The sequence below is a fragment of the Tupaia chinensis genome, unplaced genomic scaffold (assembly GCF_000334495.1).
Source record: "Tupaia chinensis unplaced genomic scaffold, TupChi_1.0 Scaffold000302_1, whole genome shotgun sequence".
Taxonomy (NCBI): domain Eukaryota; kingdom Metazoa; phylum Chordata; class Mammalia; order Scandentia; family Tupaiidae; genus Tupaia; species Tupaia belangeri.
In genome coordinates, this window is record NW_006159792.1 from 719,733 (window position 1) to 739,444 (window position 19,712).

General features: G+C 49.4%; 1 protein-coding gene across 1 annotated transcript in view; it reads left to right on the top strand.

The window, feature by feature from the left end:
• EPHB1 (EPH receptor B1) overlaps positions 1 to 19,712 on the top strand; it is a 375,105-nt gene that overhangs the window by 176,850 nt on the left and 178,543 nt on the right. Inside the window, exon 6 of the mRNA XM_006150856.2 lies at positions 13,081 to 13,236. Within this exon, the coding sequence (XP_006150918.1) occupies positions 13,081 to 13,236 (156 nt within the window). The remainder of the gene's footprint in view (positions 1 to 13,080; positions 13,237 to 19,712) is intronic.

Below are 19,712 nucleotides of genomic sequence, written 5' to 3' on the forward strand. Positions count from 1 at the left end.
GGAGGTCTCCACCCTGCCCTGGAAGCCCAAAGCTTTAAGAATCTCTTCTCCATCTGGAGGTTTGCTGCCTCTCTATCAGGGCTTCCCCAGGCCCCCTTGTATTTCTCATCTGCTGCATATCTGCACTCGCTTTAAAAATAGCCTCCTTCTTAACCAATGTAAAGAAAGTGACTGTCCAATACCGAGCCAGGGTGCGTGGAAGTACTCGCCGGTGCCTGCCGAATAAACGAGGCCACGCATGGGAAACCAGTCTGGGGCATAGCAACAAAGAGTGACAAGGCAAAGCTGGGGACGCAGAGGTGCGAGGGTGCAGGACGCAGAGGTGCGAGGGTGCATGAGAAGGCTGGGGCTCAGTGGGCCCTCCATGCGCACCTCGCTCTGTGCTGCGCCCACCTCGCTCTGCACTGTGCCCACCTCACTGCGCCATGCCCACCTCACTGCTCCATGCCCACCTCATTCTACTCCGTGCCCACCTCGCTCTACTCTGTGCCCACCTCGCTCTGCGCCGTGCCCACCTCACTGTGCCATGCCCACCTCACTGCTCCGTGCCCACCCTGCTCTGTGCTGTGCCCGCCTCGCTCTGCCCTGCCCCTCCGCCTCACCGTCCCACTGCTGCTGACGCCTCGCTTCTCATTCCGTCTCCACCCTGCTCCTGCCTGGCACTGCCTGCTGACTTTCTGCTATTTGAAAAATGTTTTTCTATTAAAAAAAGTAATGCGAGCTTGCCGCATATGAATTGAGTAATATAGATCAGAAATGATAAGGAAACCTCCCTAGTCTCACCACTACAGAAACGTGACTCGCTGCAGCAGATTGGGGAGCCCTGCCCCACTGTCCACGGATGCGCTCTGTCTGCTCTTTCTGTCTCCCCTGGCTGACACGCGGCCCGTTTATGTCCTTAGCATCGTCCTTGATGGAATCGTGGTCTTCTGTTTATGGACACTCCCTATTTATCCAACTGGGCACTTACCGTAGGGTTTTTAGGTTGTTACCTATTTCTCTCACTATGAGCAATAATGTCAGAATACCTTATTGTTGATTTTGGTAGGATAAATACCTGAGATAGACAAGCTTGAGCACACTCCACAGCCTGTGTCCTCCCTCAAGTTGAGCCCCCCGTGGGACCTGGGGAAAAGGGCAAGCAGCCCACACAGAGACATTGGCCTGGCTGGCATCTGGCTGCTCAGGCTCTGGTTTGTCCCACTTCACTCCCTGTCTGCTTCTTCAAGGTGTCGGGAAGCTTCAAGGTCCCTGCCCCGGTCCCAGTATCTGCCTAGCGGCCTCCACTGCTCCATTGGCTGTGTGATTGCCTCCCGCCCCGGGAAGGGCCCGTCAGCTGTGTTCCTGAAAGTCCCTCCCATATTCTCCCTTCCTCTTCTATTTTTTTTTTTTTTTTTTGGAGAGGTTTTCGCTATAGGGTGTGTGCGCTCGCCAGACAGACAGAGAGAAACATAGAGACAGAAAGCGAGAAATCACCCCCCAGAGGGGATGGTCACACCGCAATCCCTTCTCCTCCATTCTCCTCTCAGGATCTTGGGCACACATGCACACGCGCCCGGTGTGAGTTTTAAGCCACCGGGTCTGGGACGCGAACCGCGGTCGACTACGTGGGAGTCCAGCGACATAGCCATTACGCTAACGGCTGGTTCCCCCTTCCCCTTCTATTCTGAGGCAGGCTGGGCCTAGGAGATAGTTCGGCCGAATTCCTGCTTGCTTCCTGACCTAAGAAAGGTACAGGCCTTCTCTGGCCTCAGTTCCCCCTCTTCCCAACTCAGACCTCCCTCTTGCTTTCTCTTTCCACACTTTCTTTGCTTCCTCGTGCTCCAGTACCCCCCTCCACCCTTTCTTGGCCCCTCCATTGGGTTTAAAGCCCAGCAAGCAGCCCCATGGGATGGTTGGCAGCTACCAGCTGTCCAGTAGACCTTGGCGTGGAGTGGGAGGTGGTGCAGGTAATAACATTCCTTCCAGGTCCAGTGGTCTCCAGTCTGAGGTCTGTCTCCTGTGGAACACAAAGTCCTGAGGAGTCTTGGGACCACTTGAAGGATTCCTGAGTCTGATGCCCGGCCCAGACTCCCCTCACCTTGCGGGCTCTCCTCAGCTCTGTCTGCAGCCTGGGGTTCGGGGACAGATGCAGCTGCAGGAGGAGTCAGTTCAGTCCTGGTTTCCAAGTAAGTCCAGAGTCTGCTCTGGGCCTCTCTTAGTGTCACTCTAACCCCTTCAAAGTCATGGGAACAGTGGCCCCACGGCCAGCAGGCTGGATCTCTAAAAGAGAACACCAGGAAGAGGAAATGCCCAGCCCGAGAGGAGAAGTGAGGAGGGGGGGCTTTCTGGCATCAACGGGAAAGCAGGGTTGCAAACCAGACAAGAAATCTAGTCTTTGCCTACCAGCACCCAGCCAGTGCCTGCACCTAGGGGGAGCTTAGTGCAAACCCACTGGATGAATGAGCAGTCCCCAATCACAGACCCTCCCTCCTCAATGGCCCTCGAATTCTCTGTTTCCACTGCCCTAGTCCATGATCACTCCTTCTGGGCCACTGAGTTCCCTCCTGTCCCCCATTCCTCCAATCCATCCTCTCCTAACAACCAGTGTGGCTGTTCAGAAAGAAAATATGGTGCTGTTTCTCCCCAGTTTCAAGTCCTTCAGCAGCTTCATGGGCCTACAGGTAAAGTCTAGAGGGGCCGACATGAGCCCGGGTCCCTTCTGGGCTCTAGGTCTCCTCTCTTGCCCCCGAGCCTGGAGCACTAGCTGGAAACTGCTCCCAGTTCCTCGCCCTAAGGAGATGTTTCCATGACCCAGGTCACCTAGGGCAGGGGTTCTCAGACTTGGCTGCTTTAGAATCACCTGCAGGGCTTGGTGAAACTGATGGCTGGGCCTCACCCTTAGGTTTTCTGGTTTAGTAGATCTGGAGTAGGTCTGTGATTCTGCATTTCTACAAGTTCTCCAGTGATGCTGACACTGCTTGTCTTCCTCCAGTAAGGCTGCTGTAAGAAATATGTCATAAACTGGGTGGTTTAAGCAAAAAGAAGTGTCTATTTCTCATGGTTCTGGGTGGTCAGAGTCTGAGATCAAGGCACTGAGCGATCCGACCTCTGATGAGGGCCTGGTTCCTGATTTGCAGATGACTGTATTCTTACCTCCTTGCATGGTGGAGAGCAGAGAAAGAGGGAGGTTTCTTGTGTCTCTTCTCATAAGGACGCTATTTCCACTTGTGCGTGCTCTATATTTATGGCCTGATTACCTTCCAAAGGCCTCACCTCCTAATACCATCACAACAGGGATGAAGCTTCAACATGTAACTTTGGGGTGGGAGGGCAGGCACAGGCATTTGGTCTATATCCCTGCTGGTCTGGAGACCAGTTTCTAAACCACTGTTCTAGATCATTAGAAAACACCTGGACTGGGACCAGCAGATAGCATAATGGTTACGTCACCAGATTCCCACATGGTTGACCATGGTTCGAGTCCTAGACTCAGAGGCTTCAAACTCATGCTGGGCGCATGTGTGTGCATGCCCCAAATCCCTAGAGGGTATTGGAGGAGAAGAGATTCACACCCCTAGTGGGGTGTGGCCATCCCCACTAGGGGATGATTTCTCACTTTCTGTCTCTCTGTCTGGAGAGTGCATATGCCCTATGGCAAAAATGTCTCCAAAAAAATAAAAAGAAAGATGGCAAAAATATCTCCAAAAAAATAAAAAGAAAGAGAGAGAGAGAGAGAGAGAGAGGGAGAGAGAGAAAGAAAGAAAGAAAGAAAGAAAGAAAGAAAGAAAGAAAGAAAGAAAGAAAGAAAGAAAACAAACCTGGACTTGCTTTCTGGATACCTCTACTCCCTAAGCACTGACCTTGGGCCAGGATTGCAGGACCCAGCCCTGGACTCATTCCTGAGAAGCTCTGATACCTAGTCCAGCCTCCTACGCTTGGACAGGACCTTGGCTCTGCTGTGCCTGGCTGCTCTCTGTGGACAGGCTGACATCAGTGACAAGAACTTCAGCGTCTGCTCCCTCCCCCATGAGACATTGCTCTTCTGTTTGTCACCCTTCTGTCCAACCAGCGACCTCCCCACCCTGACCCCACCTCCTTAACTGTTCTCACACTGATGCATCGTAGGTCACTGCTGCTGTCTGAGCAGCCCATGAGCCCGGTGAGTTACGGTCTCATCTGTGTCATGGTGCCTGTGGCATTCATCAACTTCAGCAAGTGTCATCACAAGTGCTATGCGTGTATGACACAGCTAAGTGTCCCCTCTGCACAGGCTATTACAGCTGGCACCAGGCCCAGGGAGGCAAAAACCAGAGACTATTTGGCTCCGTGCACCCACGTTGATGTAAAATTGAAAACGCTCCCATCCACCTCCTGCCTTGGCCTCTGTAAAGGCTTTGCATTCCTGGCAACCTCTACGACTGCTCAGAGGTTCCCCAGGCATACTGGGGTGCTGTTTGTCTCTGCATCTCGGAGCCCTCTCTTTCCTTTGCCTGACGCTCCCATTTCTACACGAACTTGCACCCCTTCCTCAAAGTCCTGTGCATGAGCCAGCTCCTCCAGGAGGCCTTCCCACCTGCCCTCCTCCTCCTCCTTCCTTGGAGTCCTCTGGCTCAGGACTCATCTCCCTCTGCTGTAAAACTTTTGTTAGGAAACAGCTCATTTGACCTGGCCTGCTCAGCTCCTTGGGACTAGAGGCAGTTGCACGTACTCTTGTGTCCTCCACAAAACTTTAAAGTGTCGTGAATGAGGAGGGTTTTCTTTGATTACTAAGGTCATGTATATGCAATGTGAAACATTGGGAATTACAGAAAAATAATATCAGTAATATTACTACTATCAGTTTTCATTTAGTGGGTGTAGTGTGCATGTGTGTATGTAAGTGTGTAATGAAATGCATAATCTCTATGCAGGTTTAGAACCCACTTTAAAAATATTTTTCTGGGGCCAGCAGATGGCATAGCAGTTACATTGCTGAACACCCAAATGGTGGACTGCAGTTCAAGTCCCAGATCCGGTGACTTGAAAGTCACTCTGAGCACCTGTGTGTGTATGTCCAAGATCCCGGGAGGAAAATGGAGAAGGGATGGCAGCATGGCCATCCCCCCAGAGGGTGATTTCTCACTCTCTTTCTCTCTCTCTTTCTCTCTCCAGCAAGCACATACCCCCTAAGACAAAAAACTCTTAAATTTTTTTCCCCAAGAAATGATTTTAATGGATGTATAGTATCTCATCATATGAAAGTTATGTAATTTATTTAATCAATACTTTATTACTAGACTTGTAACTTCCTTCCTTCCATTTTTCCTTCCTTTGGTGATCATTCATGAACATAAATCTTTTTCCAGACTTGCTTGTCTTTTCTTTAGAATTAAGTCTTTAGAAGTGTAAATATTGAATCAAAGCTTTGAACATTTTGAAGTTTTTTTTGTTTTTGTTTTTTTTGTGTTTTTTTTTTCAGGGGGGGGGGAGAGGTTTTTGCTATAGGACGCATGCGCTCGCCAGACAGACAGAGAGAGACAGAGAGACAGAAAGTGAGAAATCACCCCCCAGGGGGGATGGCCATGCCGCAATCCCTTCTCCTCCGTTCTCCTCTCGGGATCTTGGGCACACACGCACATGCGCCCAGCATGAGTTTTAAGCCACCGTATCCGGGACTCGAGCTGCGGTTGTCTACATGGGAGTCCAGCGACATAGCCATTACGCTAACTGCTGGTCCCCATTTTGAAGTTTTTAATACACATCATCAAATAACCCTCTCAGAAAACCTAAGAGGAAGTGGGAGCTTGCACAGGGTCCTGGCCTCCAGGGAATACTCCGGGGGTTGTTGAAGGAGGCCTGTTCTAGAGAGCAGACCGCAGACGCTCTGGGCAGTGCACAGGTGCTTCCCAGCACAGGGCCTCAATGCCGCTTCCTTCAGGGAGCCTCCTGCCAGGCATGTTTGCCAGGGACACTTTGTCAGCCCTTTATAATGTGAAGGCGACAGTGACCAAATCCTGGGCCCAATATGGGACCACAGACCTGGGGGAAGAGGTGTGTAGAGTTGAGCACATGGCCTGCAGGAGTTTCTTGTTTCTCTCCCCACACCCACCCCGTGATTCTTAGCAGAAAGGCCCTCCTACCTCCCTCACAGAATGAGAGCCAAGTGTGGAGAGAAAGGGGAGGTTTTAGAGTAAGGAGCTCTGGATCGGGAGCCCCTCTCTTCCTGGCCAGAAACAGGGGCCCAGTGAGGTAGGCAGGGCTCCCAGAGCCAGCAGCTGAGCTGCACCTGCCTTGAGAAAAAGACACCAGGTTCCTAAGCAAGGGATGAATATTCATTGGCATGAACCTTTGCAAACTCATTTGGGGGAAAAAATTAGATCAGGAGAAGTAATCAGATTATTAAAAAGAAAGAGCAAGGACAGAAGGCGGCAGTGGGGGGAAGAACTACATTTAAAATGCAAGGAGAGATTCCCTTCCTGCCGAGCCGCTCTGACCCCCTGGACCATGCACCAGGAATAGTTAAGCTCTTCCACATTTATGCTGCATAAAAATGTTGTGTTTTTTTTGAGGCCTCGCTGGAAGGGGGAGGGGCAGAGGCAATGTTCACCCTCCACATTAGAAAATCATAAAGGAACGTTTGGAGGTTTTCATTTTATCTTCCCTCGATATCAAGAAAAATCGTGCGAGCTAAAGAGGCTCTGGTGAGTGCTGAGTGACAGGTTAAAGGGCTCCAATAAAGATTAGATGGTCCACTATCTCCTGAGGAAATTGCATAAAAGTGGTTATTCCCTCTTGCTTCTATTAATTTCCTCTTCCTGGCTGCTTGGAAATGCTTCATAACCTGATGCTGCAGATGGGGACGAGAGGCGCTTTCCATTATCTCAATCACTGCACTGTTTATGAGACACTTAATCTGTTTCTTTATAAAGTAATAGTCCTGGAGGTGATGGATTCGGTGTCACGGGAAGTCTGCGTGCGGGGACGGGTGGGGAGGGGCGGTCTTGAGAGCTTTGTAAGCAGCAGGTAATTTGTTACATCTCTGAGGCTCTGCAAAGTTGGGTGGGCGTTTCAAGGTGACCTTCTGGATACCAACTAGAGGTGACGTGTACTGGTCCCTTATCGCTTGGAGGGGGAGGGAGATAGTGTTTAGTCTGTTGAGTGGAAAATACACACATGCTTAGAAATGGTGTACCAGGCCTTGTCTTCCCCTCTACTGAATCAGGGGTCCCCACCCTGAGGTGGGTGTTGTGGTGAAGAGGGGACGGGACATGCAGAAATCTTGGGTCTGTAAGCTGAACTGGGGTCCCTTGTACTGGGGCTGGGGAAGTAAACCCCCTTTCTTAAGGAAACAAAGCCACTATGGTGTTGATGAGTGCTATGCCCACGTTACAGGAGTCTCACTGACACAGGTCTCCTGTAGGAGCCTCTCTGCTCTTCCCACCCCCTCCTGAAACAGTAAGGAAACTCCCTCCTGGGCTGCAGTCCTTGGCTGGGCTCTGCCTGACCTAGTTTCACTTCCCACCTTTCCTGATTTTCTATCTCTTCCTTTCATGCTTTGTCTCTCTATCCTTCTGAATTTTGCCCCCTGGCCAGCATGAGAAAATAATTCTTATGACCCTCATCTTGTAAGGACAGATCCCAGAGGACCACATCGTGGCTCATGGGTCCTCTGTGTGCACAGGACCAGCGCAGGGAGCACTGTGTCAGAGTCAGCATCCCATCATCTGCCCTGTCACCAGGAAGGCAGCTTTCTGAAGTCCGCGACCCTTCTGCACTCTGCTCCAGCCCTCCCGCATGGTGCCTGGCTCATGGCAGGTCCTCGGTGACATTTGTTGAATGAAGGCTCATAACTTTCATAACAGTGCTGACCATAATTCTGTATCCAGAGAAAGCCAACCACTGAGTGTTGAAATGATATCAAAGCAAAGAACTGTGTTACTCACCTCGAAATTGCCTGGCAGTGCCAAGATGTGTTTAGTTAGGCAGTCACAGTATTTAATCATGATTTTTCAAAACCAGAGAGACTTGAGCAGGTGTGCGTCTGCAGACTGCCAGTCCCTACCATTCCCGACCGTGTTCCTCCCAGCTGCCTCACATACTCCCATGACTTCCCGGGTCCTGAAAGCCAGCTCCTCTTGGCTTATACACTCTTTATCAGAATGGACCCAGAAGCTGTGTTTACCACCTCTGATTGAAGCTACTTTTTTCTCAAGGGACGACACAGAATTCTTATTTATTTTTTCTAGTAGAATGACTTTATTGTTAACTTGTGTTTCTTGTTGGTGGTGTCTGATACAAGATGAGTTAAAAAAGGCCTTGTGGTCTAGCCTGGCACTTTAACCGTTATATAAAGCATTAGTTCTATGGGAAAATACAGTGCAAGTGTGGTTACAAGTTACAGTTTAAGAATTTGACCAGTGAATTTAGGAATGCCACTTCTTTGTCATTTGTGAATGCCTAAGCACAGATTTTATTATGATACTAACATACAAAATCTGAATATTAAGGAGATTCATCCTTTTCGTAATTATAGGCAAAATGTATTTTATAGAGGAATTGATTCACTCAATCTACAAGAAAATAACCTATGCCAAAACACATTCTTACTTTTGGACCCAGGGTTTTTGTGCCCACTTTGGGATCCCAAACTTACACTGTGACCCTGAATTCTAAAAGTCCCCGCAAAGAAAACTTGCTTCTTAAAATAACTAATAATGCTGGGAACCAGCAGTTAGCGTAATGGCTATGTCGCTGGACTCCCACGTAGTCGACCGTGGTTCGTGTCCCGGACCCGGTGGCTTGAAACTCACGCCGGGCGCGTGTGCGTGCGTGCCCAAGATCCCGAGAGGAGAATGGAGGAGAAGGGATTGCGGCGTGACCATCCCCCCTGGGGGGTGATTTCTTGCTTTCTGTCTCTCTGTCTCTTTCTGTCTGTCTGGCGAGCGCACGCGCCCTACAGTGAAAATCTCTCAAAAAAAAAAAAAAAAGGGATTGTTTAAATTGGGGTGGAAAAATTTAGCCTTAAGTGTGAGGACAGAAGTTCGACTGCTTTTTCTTATTTTCCAAACTTCATATTAAGCCTCCTTATCTCTGTTAAAGTATATTATTTTCTGATCTCAACAACCTTTCTTTTCCAATCACCATCCTGAAAACAGTAAACCCACCTATAACCTACAAGGCTCCCTCCCACATGTCCCGTCTATTTGGGGCCAGACCAATTAAAAAACTCTTCACTAAATTTCAAACACTGTCTCTCATTAAAAAAAAAAAAAAAGAAAAAGAAAAAAAGAAAAAACCCTATACCTACCCCAGAAAGATGTTTTACCTCCTCTCCGGGCCTAGGTCACTCATATTCTGCTTAAAACTAAAGCATTATTTTTACAGAGTTGATTATTTTCCATCGACAAGTAGTACATATTAACACTAGCCACATTTCATATTTGAGTTTATTGAATTCTAGTGACCTGTAGTAATAGTTGTGAGAAATAATGTTCTCTTTTCTAGCTCTTTGCAAAGATAAGCAAGTTGAGGCTCTGAGGGTCGTGTAACCTGCCACACTGGTCAGTTCAGCAAAGCAAGGAGTCAGACCCAGAACTGGCCACAGTGCCCAGTGCTCACTTTCTGGGGAGGGTGGAGTCAGATGCCCTGTGGGGACCTTCACCAACCTTTCTCAGAGCTACTCTCCCTGAGCTCTGGCTTTGACATTCTCTCCTCCACTCCCTCTCTTTGTGGCTACCCTGGGATTCAGACATGATGACCCAGAGCTGCCTCCCTCAGAGGAAGGATTTTCCAAATCCCTCTGCCACTTGTGGATACCAGGATGGTTGTTTATGCTGCTAACTTAATAAATGTAAAGTGATGAAGCTTTTAAGTGCTGAAAAGAAAGTGAAAACACCTTGCTCTTCTTGGACTGATACATTAAGAAAATTGCATACTACGTGGACCAACTATGAATGCAAGGCCAGTCCCCATACTCCCTTCCCCCACTTTCCGGGAAAGGGAAAAGAGCTCCAGTTGAGCCTGGCAGCTCAGGTCTGAGACTGGTCTGCATTCCTGAACTCTGGAAGGGAATGAAGCCCTGGAGGGTGGGAGATTTACAAAAGAAAAGGCCAGTGCTTCTCACAGAATAGGAAGAGACATGGAAAGAAAAAGGAGGGTGAGATGGAGGGCCTCCTGAGGGCATCTGGAAAACTAGATTAGTAAACCATAGTCCAGGGTGCTTTGGTGTGCCAGTCAGTGTTTTCCTTTTATTAAAAAATAATTTTTAGAGAGATTTTTTTGCTATAGGGCACGTGCACTGGCCAGAGAGACAGAGAGACAGAAAGCGAGAAATCACCCCCACTCCCTGAGTGATGGCCATGCCACAATCCCTTCTCCATTCTCCTCTCCGGATTTGGGGCATACAAGCACATGCCCCCAGCATGAGTTTCAAGCTGCCAGGTCTGGGACTTGAACCATGGCCTACTACATGGGAGTCCAGCAAAGTAATGATTACACCACCTGCTGGTCCCAGTGTTTTCCCCTTTGATGTTTTAATTGGTTGAGTCTTTAGTGAAGATTCAAATTGTTACAATTTTTTTCTTTCTACACAAAAATTTATTTTGAATATGCTGAAGTGAGTCTAACAAGTGACCCATTTTTACATGAGTTAAAACAGAACTTGTTTCTCAGCTACAATTGGGAGTGTTTTTCATGAAATGTGAGTCTCAACGATGTTCTACAAAGTTGGGCTTCTTGGTGAAAGAACTTAGCATTCTATGTCCCATTTTTGGAAGTTCTGAGAAATTCTGCAATAAAGAATTACATTAATTTTTATTTTTTATTGTTTTTTAGCTTTGCTATAGGGTGTGAGCTCACCTGAGAGAGTGAGGGGGCTGGGGGGAAGGAAAGAGAAATCAACCCACCCACCACTGAGGGGAGTATGGCCACACCACAATCCCTTCTCCAGTCTCCTCTTGGGATTTGGGTGTGAAGACACATGCACCTGGTGAGAGTTTCAAGCTGCTATGTCTGGAACACAGACTGCACGATAGGCCACGCGAGACCGGACCATCTTAACACCTGGCCATTGGTTGGCCTTCGATCGACCTTTGACGTTCACATTTAAAAGCTGGTGACCTCTGTGCCCTTTTGTAATATAAAGGTTTTAATGACTCAGAGGACCTGGATCCCATGGACAAATGTCAGTTGTACCATTCCGGAGCATTTCATATTTCATGCTTCCAATAGAGGCTCCTTCCCCAGGACACATCCAGAATATCTGCAACCCTCTCCTCACTTCAAGTGAGCAGTGAAGTGAGAAAACTTTCACAGCATAGGAAACAGTTCTTCCTTTTTGTCTTGGCAGGGAAACTGGATATTTTTCAAATAACTTATATGTAAATCGTCACTATGATTTCTCCCACTGTGATCCTGGGTAACTTTCTTAACCTCTCCATATCCCAATTTCCTCATTAGCAAGATAGAGATAATAATAGCTACCCCATAGAGCAATGCATGTAACGTGCTTAACGAGACAAGTTAACAGATGGTGGCCACTGTTATCATTAAAGAATACTCTGCACTTTCTAGGAGAGAAGGATATTTTTGGGAGGATGAGCTTCATATAAGCATAAACCATTATAATGGCACTTCCATGACAGTGACCGTGGCATTGTATTGTAATTGTATGACTAGTTATCCAATGGTACAATTGTATAATCTGGATCGAGACCTCCTTGAGGGTAGGCTTTGTTCTTTGAATTCCCTGAGTAAGGTTTTCAGAAGATGTGCTATAGGGACCAGTAGGTGGTGTCGTGGTTAAGACTCTGGATTCCCACATGACCAACTGTGGTTCAAGTCCTGGACCAGTAGCTTGAAACTCACACTGGGCGTGTGTGCATGCATGCCCAAAATCATAAGAAGAGGATGGAGAAGAAGGGGTTGTGGTGTGTCCATCCTTCCTGCTGGGTGATTTACCACTTTTTGTCTATCTGTCTCTGTCTCTCCAGCGAGTACACACACCCTATACCAAAAAACTCTCAAAAAAAAAAAGGGGGGGGAAGGTGCACTGTAAATGTTTGCTGAATGAATTACTGAGGTGTCTAAGAAAGCCAAATGAGTTGACCAGGCTGTAAGTTTTACCTGGTCTTGAAGGAGGATGAGCCAGAGCAGGTTTCTTGGGGATAGGAAGAGTCAGGGACAAAGATGGTAAAGAAGGACCTCAGAGAAGTAAGGCAGGCAGGATGGGTCCTGGGAGGGATTAGTAAGGGGGAGATGCGATGTCTGCAGGTGGATGAGACATGGGCACCCACAAGGGACAGCCTGGGTCACTGCGTGGGGCCTGGCTCTTTATAGGCTGATCCCATGGGGAACTAGGAGAAGGTGCCTCTCATCTGATGGCACTTCCAGTGGGCACAGGGCAGTGCCAGGAGCACCCAGCCTTTCTCATTGCCGTGTACAGATAGATGATATCAAGTTCGGGACACATTCCCCAGTGCACTGCCTACAAAGCCATCCTTTTCTTGGCCCATCCTGAAAGTATATCAAAATTCAGTTCAGGGAGAATGCTATTGTAAAGACAGTAACCTTGAAATCACTTTAATTTCTTTTTAAAGAATCACTCATGAATTTCAGTGCTTTATCACAAGTACTTATTAACATATCTCACGATGTCCCTCACACGTGTTGAAACATTGATTTAAAAACCACGGGCCTAGTCTACTATCAACCAGGACCCCTCCCTCTCCCTCTGGGCTACAGGGCAATATTCCTTCAGTGAGAGGCTCAGGCCAGACCTCAGCTAGCTGTAGGGGGCGGGGTGAGCCCTTCTGCCCAGGCACTGAGCTATGCTTTAGATTCATTTCCTCGATTAAATCTCTTGACGTACCTGAAAAAGAATTATTTTCATATTGTTTATGTGACAGAGGCCCTTGGTACCAGGAAGGTATATTTCATGAAGGCCGTTTGAGGACTGGAAGTACTAAGTAGGGATTTCTTTAATCTGAGATGCTCCCTCGGTGCAAGAGGACATTTCGACATCCTTTTTAGAGAGGCAGAACCTTTCCGTTTCCAGGTTCAGGGGAGGGCCTCTGGCTGCTATTCTTCCATTAATTCTTACGTGATCGCTTTGTGTTCCAGCCTGCCCTGCAGGGACGTTCAAGGCCAGCCAGGAAGCTGAAGGCTGCTCTCACTGCCCCTCCAACAGCCGCTCCCCTTCAGAGGCGTCTCCCATCTGCACCTGCCGGACCGGCTATTACCGAGCGGATTTTGACCCCCCGGAAGTGGCATGCACTAGTAAGTGTCTAGTATGAGCTTTGACCTGGGGAGTTTGGTTCCTTGGCAGTGCAAGCAGTGGGCAAAGGGCAGGGAAGAGAAGAGACATCTTCCCATGGCCTTGCAAAGCACAAATGCTGGCCATGGTGCTGAAATGCGGGCTGTAGAGCTTCCTCTCTGCTCAGTAACAGGAAGCTAAGGTTGGGACCTTCTAGCAGGGGCGCAGTGGTTAAGGTGGTTAAAACTCCCACATGGTTGACTGTGGTTCAAGACTAAGACCTGGTGGCTTGAAAAGTACACTGGGCATGTGTGTGTGCACGCCCAAAATCCAAAGAGGGGAAAAGAGGAGAAAGGATTGTGGTATGGCCATCCCTTCTGGGGGACGGTGGAGAGGTGTAACTCCTTAGTTTCCCTCTCACTGTCTCTCTGTCTCTCTCCAGCAAACACACATGCCTTATTCCCTATGGCAAAAACAAACAAACAAACAAACAACGAAGAAGAGAAAAGAAAAAGATTGTGTTCTTGTCTCCCCTTTTTTCTGTGTGGGAGTACCTCCCTTGCCCCTTGGCAGGACATGTTTTGCTTACCACATGGCAAAAGTCACAGCCTGGAGAATTCTCTAAGTGCAAAATAAAAATCCACTAGGATGTTGTGGCTCCTGGTTACACTTCCAGTCACCTCCTCCAAGAAGCCCATTTCGATCCCTGTGTCTGAGACTCTCCTCTCTTCACTGGGCTTCCTCTCTATCCGAGACAAGACTCCCCTCATCATTTTAGTGGTGTCCAGTTGGAAGTTGTTCTGTACTCTGCACTTTTGTTCAGTTACAAAATGAAGATCCTGTGTGTCAGGACCATGTGTTTACCCACCCCCATGTCCCTTCCAGTGGCCCGCAAGGTCTAGGGCCTGTACCCTCGCCAAGCGACAAGGCCAGAGGCATTGCCACAGAGTGCACTCTAAGGCAGAAATCCGAGGGGTTGGGCCAGTGCATCGGTTACCTCCATTCCCCTGCATCTGCTGTAGAAGGAAAGGGCACTTATCCTGCCAGAAATGGGAGAGACCCTGTTCCCTGGGGCGTGAAGGTAGGCGAGCATTTTCCCCCTGTTACACCCCATAATAACGGGAGGCGATAATGACTCCTCTTCCTGGAAAGCATTTCAGAGAATTTGCTCCTCCAACTTCTTGCTCCTGCAGCCCCCAAACAGGGGTGATCTCCATTCCGATTCCAATCGTATCGTGGAATCAGTGTTTCGGGTTAGCCTCCAGTTCTGCTCAGCCCCTGTATGCATTTGTGGCTGCTGCCTGCCCCTGGCAGGGACCCTCACTTACATCTCCTTCGACCAAATCCCTCCTACCCATCCCCGTCACAGGAGGGCAGAGGGGTATTACATACTTACTTGTAGCCTGATGGACAGGAAATAAAGATTGCACTTGAGTGGAAGAACTTCATTCTGGCCTCGTAGTGTATGTAACCTTCGCTGGGCACAGAGGAGGAATGAAAGTGCCTTTCAGATCAAGGCCCTGAGCCCAATCAATGCTTATAGATTTGGACTGAAGAGACGCTCATCCTCTTGTGAACTGATTTTCCTTAGACCTCCCTCTCGGGCGGGTTGACGTTAAGACATGATTCCATTTCTGCTGACTAGAGCACTTGTCTTTCTATTACGGTGTCTGTTCCACTGGTTTCCAAAGTTCCCTTGGCGGGGCAGAGGGTCCGCCGTGAGCCCAAAAAGTGTCGTTCAATATTCTTTATCAGAAGTCACGATCGGGACCAGCAGTTAGCATAATGGCTATGTCGCTGGATTCCACAGTCGACCGCGGTTCGCGTCCCGGACCGGTGGCTTAAAACTCACACCGGGTACATGTGCGTGTGTGCCCAGGATCCCGAGAGGAAAATGGAGGAGAAGGGATTGTGGTGTGGCCATCCCCCCTGGGGAGTGATTTCTCGCTTTCTGTCTGTCTGGCGAGTGCACGTGCCCTATAGCAAAAGCCTCTCCAAAAAAAAAGGAAAACAAAAATAAAGTCACGATGGAGAGTGTACACAGCTGCCCAGATGTTCAGACTAAAGACGGGTCTTCAAGACTCAGAAATGCACGCCGAGGTCTCACAGCTTCCTCCTGAAGTTAGTCCCCTCTGCTTCTGCTCGTGGACCTCTCTGACTGGCCAGGCGCCCTCTGCAGAGCAGCCCATAGGGACAGAGGCCTCCCAGCTTCCCACCTCAGCAGACACGCCCGCTAAGTTCTAGTCCCTAGACGAGATCACCCAGAGGGTGGCAGGCCAACGACCAAGCGTTCAGAATGCCGATGGGAAGCCGTCCTCCTCGCTGTCGTATACCTTCTCTGTCTCTCACAGCTTATCTCCAGCCCTCTGAGCTGATACACTTGAACCAACAGCACTCATTTCTGGGGGGAAAAAATATAGGAATGTCCCACAACCATCAGTCTGTGCATGAAAGATCCTCCCTCCACTCTCCCTACCCATATGCTGAGCCCACCTCCATTAAAATCAGACCTCTCAGTCTTATTCCACCTGCGTCTGCTCCAGCTCGCTCTGGAAGTAGGCCCCTCCCACAGTCTCTGTGGTTCCACCGTTCTCTCTATCCTATCCACAGTGAGGGTAATTGCTAACTTGCCTGTGTGTCACCTCTGTGGTCATGCCCTTGACACAGTCTCATGTCCTCAGACAGAGAGTGCCAGGGCCAGGGCAGAAAATGCTCAAAGCCACCCCTGACTGCGGTGCCCAGGCCTGAGAGCAACTTACGGGGGCCTTGCCCAGTTCTTCACCTTCCTGCAGGGGCAAGTGCTTGTCGAGGGGATCCAGAGGGCAAGACTCGGTGCAACACAGCGCTAGGCTAAACAAGTGTAAATAAACCTATCATTTTATTGAGCCTCATTATATATTTGATTTATTGTGTGCCAGGGAAGTACTGTATGAAAAAGTCAATTTGTTGGCTTTTATAATCTCATTAGGGTTTCCTTTTAAGGCATTCTAATTGGAGGTGCCATCTGTTCTCTTAAAAAGGCATTGCACATCCCCACAGTAAATAATTTTTCAGATACAAGCAAGGAGCTTATCTGGGGCTGTTGAGGCAAGGCACAGCCCTGCACTGTGGCCTTGAGGGCTCCCGCTGGTCTCGCAGTTCCAGCAGAGCAGGCTGCAAAGGCCTGCCCAACTGAGAGAGGCGCCCAAGCCTAAAGGGCACAAGTACTACTGTGTTTGCAAATGCCGGCTCCCACCGTCCCAGCAGAGAGCGGGTGCAGTCTGGCTGGGCCTGTGGGTACACAGGTAGAGAAGGAGAATTTTGTCTTTCTCAGACGTGCAGGACAGTAGGTATGTAAGCACCTGGGTCCTGTGGGTATTGTGGGAGTGGGGCAGTGTCAGGAGGGTTTGGGTCTGAAGTCTGGAAGGGCCTCAGGTTTAGTTTGTAGCCATTGTCTTTAAATGAGATGGTATCAACAGTCGCACTCATTCATACGGGAAATGTCACAAGGAATCTTACAGCTGTAAAATGTGCCTATTTATAAAAGTATAAAAACTATAGGGCACTAAGAATCGGTATTTTTAAAATTTGTTTTAAGAATTATTTTATTTAACTTTATTTATTTATTTTAATCTGACCAGAGAGGGACACAGTGAGAGCGAGAGCAAGAGTGAGAGAGAAAGAGAGAGAGAGGTGAGAAAGCAAGCCGCCAAGTCTGGGACTCAAACCTTGGCTGGCCATGTGGGAGTCCAGCGCCCTTGACCACCATGTCACCTGCCAGCCCCTAGAATCAGTATTTTTAATGACTCCTATTAATCTCCTGGGCCAGCACATATACGTTCATTGTATTTTTGTAGTACTAAAAATGTTCATTTATTCTATCTAAACGCTTAGCAAGCTGACTGCTTTTGTAGCTTCACGTAGGCATTTCTTCAGTTTCTTTATCTACTGGGAGAGCCAGGATCCCCTTGACCTCTAAGAGGCCCTGGAAGCCCTATGTGACCAGTCTTGCCCTTGACCCTTGTTGGCGGGCTCAGCAGTAGTGTGGGCACACTTTCAGGTGTGTGGAAGGGCTGGCGTGGAACAGGCAAGGCCAGAACAGGTGGCACTGCCAGCTCCCTGCTCTCTGCCAACACATTGTTGCTGGTGCTACGTGGGTGTCTAGTCCTCCCTCCTCCCTGCACCTCTGCCCTGGTCCACAGTTCCGGACCTGCTGCCCAAGTGCATGGCTGACCACTCCCTCGCCCAGCCATGGTCCAGTACATCCCACATCTAAGAGGAGCCTCATACCCTAACCTGAGCCTGTATGGGACGCAGTGGGAGCAGGAGCTAGACTCTCCACCCCTCCCTGCTAGTTAAACTCTCTGAAATGAACCAGGCGATTGGACAGTGGGGGTTGCCTTCAAGGAGGAGCTGCAGAAGGGTCATTTACAGCAGCAAGGGGGGACTTGGGGGAGGAGATGAGAGGCCGGAAGAAGAGGAAGGTGCAGAGAGGGATTGCAAAAGCCATGGGCTGGGGGACTCTGGGCTCCCTGTGTTTGGCTGAAGGAGTCACCACTTTCCTCCTCCTGCTGCTTACCTGGGTCACTGTCAAGAGGCCCTGAATTCCCCCGGGGAGTCCTGGCCTCCCATAACTGCTCCAGTCTTGAGAGCTCCCTGAGAAAGCGCATAGACCCACCTGCTGCCCAGTGGCTGGAAGATAGGCTTTGGCACGTCAGGACCAAAGTCTGAATCTCGATTCTGTCTCCTGCCTTCTCTGACCTTGGCCTAATTTCTTAACTACTTTACACTCTGTCATTTATTTCTCACAACCTCACAATAATGTATGCCTTTCTGAGTTGTTATGAAGATTAAGCAAAATAGAATTGTAGTCTTTGGCACGGCGCCTGGTTCGTAGTAAACTCTCGATCGATGTTAGAACTTGCTTTGGTTACATCCCTGGAAAGTGTGAAGATTGCAGCAGATAGTGACGCTTCCAGCATGAAAGGATGTTGGAGATCCGAAAATAAAAGTGCTGTCGTCGGGGGAGCCCAGGTCTGACGCTGTTCCTGAGCAGCCCAGCGGAGGCCTTTATGTGGCTCCAAACCACACGGTCACCTTGGCCTGGAGAGCCTGGTGAAGACACACGAGAAGGTGCCAGCCAGGCAAGTGGGCATGCTACGGGGGAGAGGGAGATACAGACCGAGCACCCGAGAACCTCCGGAGCGAGAGGGACCCCAGATCCCAGAGCCGGGCGGGAGCAATGACCATCTTTGCAGAAAGCTGCGTCTCCTTGTCTCAAAGTGAGACACAGTCCTTCCCAGGGAGGATGGGTGGGGGTCGGCCAGCTGGGGACAGCCAGGAGCACAGGAGGAAGTGCACAGCAACGTGAAACCGAGCCCTGCAACGCACGGCTCGGCTTCTCTCTTAAATAATTTCTAGTTTACTGAGGGACGAAATGGAAAGGAGGAATTTATGAAGCAGGTGAAAATAGATAATTATGCCTTATAAAATTGCTGTCTGTGAAAAACTATGCAGAAGGACTGGTGTGAAAATAATTACCTTGTTACATTTCTGACCACAAAAACCCTTTTTCTGTCACCCACATGGGAGGAATTTTGATGGATCACAGAGGCAAGCTCCTGCTTGCCTTCCTTTCTTTCTTCTTCAAATTCAATGAGTTTCTCTCTGCAGCTTGGATCATAGAAACAGAATGAAGAAGGGCCAGAGGTCACTGTGTCCCATGACCCTCAGACAAGGGGGCACAAAGCTGGCTAACCCTCTGGAGTTTGCAGTGAAGCCATCCCTGACCTTCCTATGGACTCACCAGAGAGGCAGGGAAGCTGAGTGGCAGGAACAGGGACTGATGTTTGGGCACCGATGGCGTGACCTGGGGCAAGTTCCTTGGCCTTTTGAACGTGTGCTTTCTCATTGGTGGAACTGGGTATAATGGAGCTTGCATTCGGAAGTGGTAAGAATTAGACGACAGAATGTAACGGAAACTCTGGGATGGAAACTCGGGCCTGTCTGACCCAACACTGCGACCTCAGCGAGAACTAAGATTTGGGAGCTCTCGGAGTGCTATGGCAGATGGCCGCAGTGAAGGCCGAGATTTGCTGTCGTTCTCACTCTCGAATCTATCTCCCACAGAGAAGAATACGCATCCAGTTTTGGTGTTTCATCTTTTAAAGGGCCAGCAGTGTTCCCCTCTTTCATCCCGACCACCACAGGGCTGCAGGGTGGTCTCTGTGGCACAGAGATCATGCTCCGTGGACCGACTGTCCAGGAGGTGGCAGTGCTGGTGTCCAGACCCTGGTCCTTCCAAGCACACTGGGTGGGGTGGAGACAAGAGTGCTGGGGCCCAGAGGGTGGACAGAGCCTTGTGATGACAGAAACGGAAGGAAGCCCTCCGCAGGTCCCCTCTGCAGCCAGGACTGACGGCCGACAGGTGCTGGCAAAAGTCTGTGAAGACATCCCCTGTAAGCTTCGCCCGCTGGTGTTGGGCACAGGCCCTGCTGGGGTCTGTTCGGCAAGCTCACTG